General features: G+C 41.9%; 1 protein-coding gene across 1 annotated transcript in view; it reads left to right on the top strand.

Annotated features, from left to right (window-relative positions):
• The window catches only part of THEM4 (thioesterase superfamily member 4), a 36,352-nt gene that overhangs the window by 15,690 nt on the left and 7,775 nt on the right, over positions 1-12,887 (top strand). Inside the window, exons 3-4 of the mRNA XM_046013419.1 lie at positions 9,254-9,413; positions 10,552-10,662. Coding sequence (XP_045869375.1) covers positions 9,254-9,413; positions 10,552-10,662 — 271 coding nt within the window. The remainder of the gene's footprint in view (positions 1-9,253; positions 9,414-10,551; positions 10,663-12,887) is intronic.

The following is a 12,887-nucleotide window of genomic DNA, read 5'->3' on the forward strand; positions in this document are numbered from 1 at the left end:
ATTAAGTAGAATTCTTTTTACAGAGTAATTTTGGCAGTGCCACCCAGAGGTAGAAAAATTCCACACATCTAGAACATACATATATAGACATACATAAACATACAGATAAATGCAAACAGAAATCTTATACTTAGTTTAGAAAGAACAGTTGAATCCAAATTGTATTTCAGGCAGATGGAATAAGCTGGGGTTAACCCACTCAGCTAAAGCCTTTTACGAACATTTGTATAGAAGACTTCTTTAAGAGTTTTTCATTTGCCCCATGTCCAAATAGTTCCTTTTTTTTCTTTGCAGTCTCAGAGAGTTGACTGGGATCTCTGGGTCCCTGGAGAGCCCCCAGTAGAGGAAAGCAGTTTGAAGCTCAGGTGGCTATAAGGAACTAAGGGGGTGAAGTGGGAAGGGGAAATCTGGCAGGGGTGGAGAAGGTTTGGATGAGGTAGGAGTTTAAAGTAGGGGACTTAGCAAGGATTCAGGGAACTGAATGGAAGATAGAAGGTGACAAAAGGAACACAGAAGCAGTAGGAAGGAAGAGGTCCCAGAGGAGCCAATCTAGGGAAATCTTAAGTTTCCCAAAGAAGCCAATTAAGTTCCAAATTATACTTAGCTAAATCATGTGAGCAAGAAGGAGGTGGACAGAGCTGGTGGAGCATATAGTCAGCAAGGATTCAAGAAGGGGGTTTCAGGGGCAGGCGCCTGGGTGGCTCAGTGGGTTAAGCCACTGCCTTCAGCTCAGGTCATGATCTCAGGGTCCTGGGATCGAGTCCTGCATCGGGCTCTCTGCTCAGCAGGGAGCCTGCTTCCCTCTCTCTCTCTGCCTGCCTCTCTGCCTAGTTGTGATTTCTCTCTGTCAAGTAAATAAATAAAATCTTTAAAAAAAAAGGGGGGGGTTTCAGTCAGTTGCTTTCACATGGGAGGAGTCAGGATCAAATAGAGCAGAGAGACATTTAAAAAAAAAAATGACTCCTGGGGTACCTGGGTGGCTCAGTTTGTTAAGTGTCTGACTCGGCTAGGTGATGATCTCAGGCTCATGAGATGAGATGGAGCCCTGCATTGGGCTGCCCACTGAGTGTGGAGCCTGCTTAAAGATCTCCTCCCTTTGCCTTCCCCGCCCTCCCCCCCCCCCCCCCCGACTCTTTTTCAAGATTTTATTTATTTATTTGACAGAGCACAAGCAGGGGGAGCAGCAGGTAGAGGGAGAACCAGGCTCCCCGCTGAGCAAGGAGTCTAAAGTGGGACTGGATCCCAGGACCCCAACATAATGACCTGAGCTGAAGGCAGCCACTTTAACAAACTGAGCCACCCAGGTGCACCCACCTCCCCCTTAAAACAAAAACTGTCAGATTCCAATGTGGCCAGGTGTTGACCATTGAGCTTTTTTAAAAAATTCAAATACTTTCTCGTGTTTCGACTGAAACAAACAGTAAATTTTCCTGACGTTATTTCTTTTTAAGATACTTTTTCCTGTCTTTTAAATCAAAGGCATATCCATCAAGTGACTAAAAACTAAAATGAGTAAGCCTTTTATGGCTTAACGACAGACATAAAAAGTGTCCCCAAAGAGAGGCAAAAGATGCAGACCTTCCAAGACCCAGAACCACTCCCCAAGGTAACCTAAAGAAAGACCTATACAGCCCCCTGAGAGCTTGCAAAAAGTTGCCAGGACATCAGCCACAAATGGGGTACAGTTCACATTTCTGTCTGGCCACCTTCTGGGACCCCCAGCCTGACAGTTGGACCACCTGTACACATAAGAACTGACAACCTATGTGCCCCAGCAGGCAGAAATGCAGCCCAAGTTCTCGGAACAGAAAATAAGACAAACAGAAAAGTGGTAACTACCCACAAGAGGGAAAGGGTTGATAGCCAGTGGTTACCTGAAAGCAAATCCAGGAGCCACAGTTCAAAGAACTAATTCTTACACGTGTTTTTCTCCTACTAAGCTGAATTTGGGAAGGGTAGAACAATATTTTACCTTCCTTTCTTGTCCGGACACTACAGATGGAGATCTGGGAGAGCAAAGTTTGGTAAGAATTCTTACCCTTGGCTGACTTCTGCCTGTTTTCCCAGGATCCCATGTGTAGGCTCTGGAACAAGTGATAAGTCTCAGCAGGTACTTTCTGTGTCGCCAGAAACTATAGGGGAGGAAAAATAATTCCAAGTTCTTGGTGAGAACCCTGTAATAAAAGACAGGTTAGTAAGAAAAATAAACAAGCTTATTAACAGGTATACCTCATGTATACATGAGAGATAACCAGGGGAAAAGGAGTAACTGCACCAGCCCATTGCTTGCTTTACCTCCCTTCTTGGGTCTGGTAGGAGTGAAAATCACAGGCCAGATGTTACGATATAAAGGGGGCACATCTGAAAACTTGAAAAACTTGTGTTTCCAAGTCTGCATAGGTTTACCGCTTTTACACTAACTAAAGAGTTAAGCTCCTTTGTGTTTCTCCTGATCTGAATCATTTGGACCCTTTGGTGTAGAGCCTGGAATCTATTTTTAGCAAACTTTAACACTGTGGATGCAGTTGGTCCTGGAATTAGGGAACCACTGATTTCTGTTATGATGTTAACCAACTAGTAGTTGAAAGTTCTTTAAACTGGTTTGATCTTCACATTGCAAAAGCCAGTCTTACTGAACTCACCTTTTGTTTTATCTCCCTTTAAGTGGAGGTAATAGAACCTTTTTTATCTGCCATTTTAGGTGACACTCTATTGCCCAGTTAGGCTCCTAAATTGGACTTCTGCATTTATTTTTTAAAGATTTTATTTCTTTATTTAATTTGACAGAGAACACAAGTAGGCAGAGAGGCAGAGAGCCCGACGCGGGGCTCTATCCCAGGACCCTGGGATCATGACTTGAGCCGAATGCAGACTCTTTAACCCATTGAGCAACCCAGGCATCCCTAGACTTCTGCATTTAAAACAGAAACAAACACTTGAAATACCTGCCGTTAAGGGGACGTAAGAAGTATGTCAGACTTTCAGATAAAGTGATGGTCTTCCTTCCCTGAGGAATGTCCATTTTTTATGGGACCAATCAGTGTTTTTCATAAGATTCCCAAAGGAATCCATGACCTAGAAATGTCAGGAAGTTTAAAGAGTTGCACATGTGGATAGTTATTGAGATAAATATATTAATTAGCTAAATCAAACCAAGATAAAATAGAGACAATAGAATCTGGGAGTTGGCACCTGGAAGATAGTATTTAGTCTGGAATATAAGAATGGACCGTCAGAATCACTTAGGGAGGGATTCTTAGTCATCATTGCAGCTTCCTTCTTTTCTCTCTTGAGATTACTAGCTTTCTTCCTTACACAAATATTTACTGAGCACCTACTGTGTGTCAGACACTATGCTAGCCACTGGGGTATAGCACCGAAGAAAAAAACTGGGCTGCCCCACCCTTGCTCATAACTCAGCACTCTTACTAAGCCACTGCTGTTGGAAAGAACAGTGGGCTCCTTTGTTTTGGAATGGAAGGAAGGCTGGGACCCCCTACTGTTGTCTAACTTTTTCTCTTTCTTCTCTTGCTTTCTGTATTAACCCTTAGGATCATTCATCCGCACTTCACTTGAACCCTTCCAGTCATAGGGTGCTTGGGACAAAGGGGCTTTATCCATTCTGGACAGCTCAGATTATTAGTGATTTCTTCCTTGGACCATTCTGAGCTACAGTCACTCTTGTGCCTTTCACCCATTTGTTGAGTTCTATTAGCTGGGAACACATAGAGTAAGCATCCTTTCACATCCTTTCATGTGTAGAAGTTAGATACATGCATTCTCGCACCTGTGCCTGACAATTCTTGTTGCCAGGCTTCTCTTCTCTGTTTTTTCAGGTATTTTTCCCAGAGGACATTTTGTTTTATAAGCCTGGTTGCTTTTTCAAGGACATGTTCCAGTTTCTCAGAATTCTTAGTGTGTGCTTCCCAGAACTAAGCTTGAAACCATTTATATCCTTTCAGTGTAGAATAAGATACTAGCAATAGGGGAGTGCCATGTCCCACTTTCCACTAAGAGTCAGCTAAACACCCTGTGTCGTTTGTGTGAACTATTGGTCTCCCTTCTTCTGCACCTATGTGGCTGACTCGTTGAACCTTATTGAAGAAGTTTATGTATATACCTAATATATTCTTCATTTTTAGAGTCAGCCTGTAAAGACCTTTTTGGCTTCTTATTTGCAATTCCAGGATTTGTTCCTTCAATTACTATCTTTTGAGCATTTCTGTTGCCCTCAGTACTGTAGTTCTGGAATAGGCCTTAGTAAACAGATGGTAAACAGAGCTTATACAGATATTTCCTAATTTACTCATTATCTTTTAGTCATCCAAACTCATCCTGAGGATAATTTGGGGATTGTGATGAGTTTTTGTTTGTTTTTTCTTAAGATTTTCTTTATTTGTGAGAGAGAAAGAGCACAAGTTGGGGGTGAGGAGGGAGGAGAAGGGAGATGGAAAGAGGGAGAAGCAGGCTTCTGGTGGAGCAGGGAACTTGATGTTGGGGGGTGGGGGGGAATGGGACTCAACTCCAGGACCCTGAGATCATGACCTGAGCTGAAGGCAGACACTTAACCGACTGAGTCACCCAGATGCCCCAGGATGTTGTAGCCATTGCGACAAATCGACCAGGAAACGTGAGGGTAAGAGGATGGTGAAAAGAAGTTAAAGAGACGAAGAGATGGGGGGCAGGAGGAACACTGAGGAGGATGTCCAACAGTGCCGAATTTATTCAGTACAGCGAGGCATTATGTAGCTAACAGAAATAATTACAAAGAAGTATCCATCATTAGCTAATTACAAAAGAATTTGTTATATATGCATGAAACCCTCCAGACTTCCCCGTTAACTACTTCTCAAGGTCTAAATGCAGATCTTCCAAGGCCAGTGGTCTTTGTCTTCAGATAATAATTACAAAGAAGTAACAACAAACCTGAGAGTGTTCTTGGAGCTGTGCTGGAACAGCAAGGACCAGTTAAGAATTTGTGACCCCACCCAAATTGCTCTCATCTAACTAGTAAAGGTGTGGAGTCACGTAGGCAAGCGCACAACACACACAGCACAGACCCTTTCTCAGTGCAACTCAACTTTTCCGTCCTAATAAGCCTTTTGTTAGACTATTCGGACTTTAAAGGAGACACAAGTCATAAAGGAGACACAAGTCAGGGCCTGGTTTGGTCCTGGTCTCAAGCCTTATCATGGCCTCCCACACCAGGATTAGTATGGTTTTATACAAAATAACCTTGAGTAGGCCCTTAATGTTGCCTGAGAAGCATTTTTCATTTTTGCTTGTCTGTTCATGCTCCTGCTGTCCTAGATGGCTATATCCTAACTGCTTCTCAAGCCTTGTTTTCAGTTGATCTGCCTCCTGTAACCCTAAGGGAAAGTAAAAGCATTCAAAAAAGAATTTCCAAGTGCCTTCCGCCTCCTTTATCCACTCCCTGCATCTGTGCCTGGTATTTTGCTTTTTCCTGTTAACCGATGAACTTCCCCTCCTCTTAGGGGAGCCAAGCTTTGTCTCTGTGCACTGCATTCCCTCCCCTTTGGCCTACTTACAGACCTCCCACTGTGCTGGGTCATCAGTCATCAGTGCCAGTCGTGCCACAACTCTTATCTTTCTCTCTTCCCAGTTGCTCTAGAACCCACTCCAATCAGAATTTTATCACTTCATTGAAACTACTCTTGTCAGGGGCATAGTGACCTTCATGATGCTAATCAGTGACCTCTCAGCTTTTGGCGCAGCCAGTGCCTCCTTTCCAAGGCTGCACACTCCCCTACTCAGCTTCCAAGACCTCACACCCCCCTACTTCATTGGTCCTTTCCTGTCCATGTCTTTTGCCATTTCCTCATTGTCCTCCAGCTCTTAATGTTAGGGTGCCCCACGTCTCAACCCTCAGGACTCCTTTCTTCTCTATACTCTGTTGGTAGTCCCATTCACTCACATGACTTTGGACACCATCCAAAAGCTGACAGCTTCCTACTTTACTGTTGAAGTTTAGTGAGTGGGTTCCAGTTGGGTTCCACAATTTAAAGCTGTATGATCTTGAGCAAGTTATTCCTTGCCTCATTTCCTCATGGTAGGTACTTTAGCATTTGTTGAAAGAACAAATGAAAGAAAAATAAAACTAGTTTTAACCAAGAAAAATGGTAGAGTTCACAAGTTTCTTTATAGAACTGCCAATAGAGAAAAATAAGAATTACTTTGTTTTACAAATGAAGGGGAAAATTAGTAACTTGTATTACTAACTCCATTCTAGATCTTTATCCTGTCACACAGTTGACTGTCTCTAACAGTGTGATCTAGCTTCTCCTCTAACAGCTCTATGGAAGTTTTTACTTAAAGTACTAGTGACATAAATACCAAATTTGGAGGGCATTTTTTGGCCTGTACTTGACCCCTCTGTTGATCTCATTCTCCTTGGAACTTCTCTCTTGGCTTTCACAAACCTTTCTGACCACAATCTTCTCTCTCTCCTCCCTGCTCTTAAATATCAATGTTTTCCAGGGCTCCTTTCCCACATAGTTCATCGTTCTTGCCTGAAACTTGACTCTCTCTGAATTTGGTGGGGGGGACTTGGAAGTTCTCCTTGTCACCCACACTTGCTTTCAACCCATATTTTCTGTTCCCTTAGCAACCCATTCCTTTGAACAGGGTTTCTACTGTCTGATATTGTCACCCTCTGTGTTAGCTGTCCTCTGCCAACCTCTACCTCACATACAGAGTATTTCAACACCTGGTTCACCATCTGAGTCCCCATCATTTCAGTTCACTTAGCTTCCTGTCAGCTGAGAACTCTTCTTTACCCAGCCCCAGCTGTACAAGCCAGAGACATCCTGAACCTTGTCTGCAACAAGTTAACAGCCTCCACATTCACACATTCAGTTTCCTGACCATGATTGTTTTCCTTCCAGCTTGCTTGATTAAGGCTCACAGAAGCAATTCTTTGACCTCATTTGTCTGAACTTCTGGCCTACTCATCTACGAAAACCCCAACCCTGGACGAATAGCTGCATCATCTCTCTCTCACTGGGGACAGTCACCTCACTCGGAATAAGCTGGTGACTGTGATTTTGTAGTGTTTCAATGGTCTTCCCCTCATCTTTCTCATCCCCATCAATCCCTCCTTTCATCCAGCTGGCAGAGTGATTCAGAATGCAAGTCCAACCATGTCACTCCTGCTACCATCATTGCTATACTGTGTTGTAAAAGGCCAGTGCCTCCCAAATTTGAACATGAATATGAGGCACCCGAGTGTCTTGTTACAATGCAGGCCGCGCTTCGGTAGGTCAGGGTAGAGCCTTACAATCTGCATTTCTAACAAAACTTAACTTTGCATCTTTGTTTTCTCATTTCTGTGAGGTAACCTCAAGGTTTGGTAATCTAGATCAGAAATTTTGAACTTTTTTTTTTTTCCTAAGATCTTATTTATTTATTTGACAGAGAGAGAGATCACAGATGGGCAGAGAGGCAGGCAGAGAGAGAGGGGGAAGCAGGCTCTCTGCTGAGCAGAGAGCCCGATGTGGGGCTCCATCCCAGGACCCCGAGATCATGACCTGAGCCGAAGGCAGAGGCTTAACCCACGGAGCCACCCAGGTGCCCCAGAAATTTTGAACTCTAAAGTAAAAAATCAGAAGGGTTTGTTGCTTATTAACTGAAGTTCCAATGTCAGAGTTAGATGGCTGTCAGAGTTAGATGGCTCTCAGAGTCATTGAGGTTTATCTCCTCACTGTCTGGATAAAGTGTGGAGGATGGAACAAGTTCTAGGCAAAGAACTCAATTTTCCCAACTCCTATGATACTGGTCCTCCATTTTAACTGTCTGACTCCTTAATTTTCTCCACAACCACTAGAGTGCGTACTGTGTGCATATACAATGAATGTATCACTTGTGGAGCAGACAAAGTCTAAAAGGGCACCTGCCCCCCCCCCCCCGGGGGATGTTCATGGCCTAAAAAGCCATTCTCCCCTCTTTTCCCAAGTATTCTCATCTCATATCTTTTTCAAACTTTATAAATACAAGTTTGGTAACAAAAGAAATTTAGTGTTAGGCTTGGCAAATCATGATGAGCCGAGAAAGTAGAGTTTGGGGAATTAAATCTTTTTTTTTTTTTTTAAGATTTATTTATTTATTTGACAGACAGAGATCACAAGTAGGCAGAGAGGCAGGCAGAGAGAGAGGAGAAAGCAGGCTCCCCGCTGAGCGGAGAGCCTGACTCCGGGCTGGATCCCAGGACCCTGGGACCATGACCTGAGCTGAAGACAGAGACTTTAACCTACTGAGCCACCCAGGCGCCCTGGGGAATTAAATCATAACATTGGTTTGTAAGTTTAAACATGCCCTACCTTTAGAACAATAGCTTTCAGTCTTTGCGTGGAAGTAACCTGCATTTTGACTCGCAACCCACTAACACACAACTTGGGCACAGATGTGTAACTGAAAAAGCATGTCTAAATAAGAAGACTGTTTGTTGCCTGGGATATATGTGAAGCATTCTCTTTCTTTTAAAGTCTGATTACAACTCACTAATTTGATTTTACTAACCTTAATGTTTCTAACCCTGAATTTGGGGCCTTAGAATCCTAGTCACACAGAACACTCAACTGAACTGGACCTGATTTTGATTCAGTATGATAACTTTTCTTCTGCTGAGGCTAAACTCACTTCTGCAAAGAAAACCTCCCTACTGCTAACAGTTAATTTTCTTTAAATCCCATTTAAGCCGTACTTGTTCCAAGAAGACTTTGTACCTTATTTACTGTTTTATTTAGTATACCCTCAGCATTGAGATACTATATTTCCTGATTGCCATGTGTGAGTAAGTACTTGGTTTTGATTTCATTTATGTTCACTGTGTCCCCAATTAGACTGCTAAGTCCATAAGGGCAAAAATCCTATTTTTTTTTTTTTTTTTTAGATTTTATTTATTTATTTGTCAGAGAGATCACAAGTAGGCAGAGGAGGGGAGGGAAGCAGGCTCCCCGCTGAGCAGAGAGCCTGATGTGGGCCTCCATCCCAGGACCCTGGGATTATGACCCAAACCGAAGGCAGAGGCTTAATCCACTGAGACACCCAGGTGCCCCAAGACCCTATATTCTGTTTCTGTAGGATGCTCCCATTCCCTCTAATTTTGTACCTGGTTGACATTTTAATCAGTCATCCAGTAACCTGTGGTTCTCGCATGGTACAGGTGCTTAGCTCTGTCAGGGCATCTTTCTCATACTTGTTTTCTCATATGCTCATCCACCTCATTTCCCTACAGATGCAAAGCCCGTGAAAGAAGAACCATTGTCACAGGCCCGGGTCTTTCCCAGAAGCCTTGAGGAAGGTCTGGGGTTTGAATATGCGATGTTCTATAATCATGTTGAAAACAGGACAGTTTGTATATTGCAAGGAGGTCCTTACCTGCAAGGAGTACCTGGGTAAGAATGATAGCATCCCATTGATTAGTAGCATCTAAAAGATTGCTAGCTTGTAGTCATACATATCCATAGACTACAATAAAAGCATTGAAGTGGCAATGTAGATACATATTTATTGACATGGAAAGATGTTTATAAATACTAAATCTCAAAAGTATGAGGGCAAAAGAGAATCATTAACATGTTAACTGATTTGTCACTAGATGGTGGTGGCATTATAGGCCTTCCAGTTTTTAATTTATTTTTTTTGTTGATCTGCATTTCCTACATTTTTTTAAAGATTTTATTTATTTATATGACAGGAAGACAGAGCGAGAGAGGGAATACAACAAGCAGGGGGAGTGGGAGGGGAGAAGCAGGCTTCCCGCTGAGCAGGGAGCCCGATGTGGGCCTTGACCTGAGCCGAAGGCAGCCTCATAGCGACTGAGCCATCCAGGCGCCCTTGCATTTCTTACATATTTTTTTTTTAATATTTTATTTATTTGAGAGAGACAGTGAGAGAGAGCATGAACGACGAGAAGGTCAGAGAGAGAAGCAGACTCCCTGTGGAGCTGGAAGCCCGATGCGAGACTCGATCCTGGTACTCCGGGATCATGACCTGAGCTGAAGGCAGTGGTCCAACCAGCTGAGCCACCCAGGCATCCCCATTTCTTATATATATATATTTTTTAAAGATTTTATTTATTTATTTGACAGCGAGAGAGAGAGATCACAAGTAGGCAGAGAGGCAGGCAGAGAGAGAGAGAGAGAAAGGGAAGCAGGCTCCCTGCCGAGCAGAGAGCCCGATGTGGGACTCGATCCCAGGACCCTGAGATCATGACCTGAGCCGAAGGCAGCGGCTTAACCCACTGAGCCACCCAGGCGCCCCCCCATTTCTTATATTTTTAAACAGTGTTATATACAGTTAAATAAAACAAATGAATTGGTATCCGATTACCATTAAGCTCTGGTGTATTAACAACACTATAGTATTATGCTAAAAATGAAATAAATCTGGGGACATGGATATTACTTGAGTTCATTGAACATGGACCAAGTGGACCTTTCATTCATAAATTATATGGAGATGTGCTTGGGTAGTTTCTCTCCAGAGGCTCTGTTTAGACTTCTGAAAACGTTTTTCTTTTGTTGTAACTAGATTCCTTCACGGAGGTGCCATTGCAACCATGATTGATTCTACTGTTGGTATGTGTGCACTTAAAACTGGGAGAACTGTCATGACTGCCAATCTCAACATCAATTTTAGAAGGTAAATTCCTGGGTATTCTCTTGCTTCTTACATGTCCTGGATCAGGCAGCAGACCTTGAGACAGATTGGTGTGCACATGGTAAAGGAAATGCTTTTTATGGAAGCTAGCCTTCTCTTTCAGAGATACTCAGCTGGGCAACACATTTGCCTTCTACTTGGTTCTTTTCTGTAACTAGTCCTTTCTGTAAAGGGTCCCATTCCTGCGTTTTCTGGAATTGTTTGACTTCCAGACAGTTCTCTGCCTGTTGATGTGGGGAGAGGGTTAGTGAGGGTTCTTAGACTGTGCCAGACATACATAAACCCCCAAATGGCAGTTGTCTGGGTGTAAATCCACCAATGTACATAGATATTCTTTTCACCTGTCAGCTCACCTATTACCATGACCTTTAATAGAGTAAAACACTGTGAGGCAGACATAAACTTTTATTTTCATTGTTTTCTATATATAAACTGCTTAAAAATTTAAACCTATCCAATCATAGCCATCCTTATTTTTTAATTATAGCTATAGTTTTATAGTTCTTGTGTTAATTTTTCCCTTTTTTTAGAATCATTAGGGACTCCTGGCTTTCCATAACATACTCATAATTATCACACTCTTTTCTGTGCTTAAATTGCATTTGGCCTGTTAGGAGTTTCTTTGGACTAGGTCCTGTCCTTTCAATTCTTTCCAGATGGAATTTTAAGTACTTTTGTCTCCAGAGTGACAGTATAATGTAGTGATTAAAAGGACAGATGTTGGAGCAGGCTCAAATGCCCTTTTTGCCACTTACCACCTGTATGACCTTGGACAGGTTTCTTAACCTCCCTATGCTTTAATTTCCTCATCTTTAAAAAGACGATAATAATATCCACCATATAAAGTCATTTTGAGCTGTAAATGAGTGAATGCATGTAAAGCACTTAGAACAATATCTGACCACATCATAAGTACTCAGTAAGTGTTAGCTGCTTATTATTATTATTGTTAGTGTTATTATTACTTTTATTTTAGCAACAACGAGGTTTATCTAGGCCAAAACACATAGTAGCTACTCTGTAAAGATTGCTGATTTCTTTTGAGTGGAGAATAGTGCAAAAGACTAGGAAAATATTAGATGTGTTCTCATGGTGGGCAGGATAGCCTTGCTGCTGGGCCATTTCTGTGTCACAGCTGGAAAATTCTTAACATTTAGTAAGTTTATGAGTTCACATGGTATTTAGTTTTTTTTGATATCTTTATGGTATTTTAATTTTTTTTTTAGAGATTTTACTTATTTATTTGTCAGAGCATGCACAAGCAGGGGGAGTGGCAAGCAGAGCAGGTAGAGGGAGAAGCAGGCAGAGGGAGAAAGTAGAGGGAGAAGCAGGCTTCCTGCCAAGCAAGGAGCAGGTCTCAATCCCAGGACCCTGGGATCATGACCTGAGCCCAAGGCAGATGCTTAACTGACTGAGCCACCTAGGTGTCCCCACAGTGGTGTTTTAGATTTAATGGACTTTGTGTCTTACATACATGTGTGTGTATATTTACATATGTGTGTGTCTTACACATGTCTTACATGTATATGTATATACACACACATATAAACATACATGTATGTATGTGAACATTTTATATAAATAGTTTATATAAAATATTTATATAAACTTTATATATAAACATAAACATATATAACATATGTATGTATATATATACATACATATAAACAAAACAAAACATACATATGTTTTGTTTTGTTTTGCTTTTAAAGATTCTATTTATTTATTTGAGAGAGACACAGTGAGAGGGAACACAAGCAGGGGGAGTAAGAGAAGGAGAAGCAGGTTTCCTGATGGCAGGGTTTGATCCCAGGACCCCAGGATCATAACCAGATCCAAAGGTAGACACTCAACGACTGAGCCATCCAGAAACCCCTGTGCCTTATATTTTTAACATTTTTTTGAGTAGTGTGAAATATATTCATATTGTTATGAAACTAATCTTCAGAACTTTTTTATCTTGCAAAACTGAGACCCTATACCCATTAAAACTTCCTATTTTCCTGTCCTTATAACCCCTGGCATCCACCATTCTACTTTCTGTTTCTATGAATTGACGTAACCTCACATAAGTGGATTCCATACAACATTTTCTCTTTTTGTAACTGGCTTATTTTATTTAGCAAAATGTCCTCATGTTTTGTCCATGTTGTAGCATGTAACAGGATTTTTTCTTTTTCTTTCTTTTTTTTTTTCCTTAAAGATTG

This window comes from Meles meles, chromosome 1 (assembly GCF_922984935.1).
Source record: "Meles meles chromosome 1, mMelMel3.1 paternal haplotype, whole genome shotgun sequence".
In the NCBI taxonomy this organism is placed as follows: domain Eukaryota; kingdom Metazoa; phylum Chordata; class Mammalia; order Carnivora; family Mustelidae; genus Meles; species Meles meles.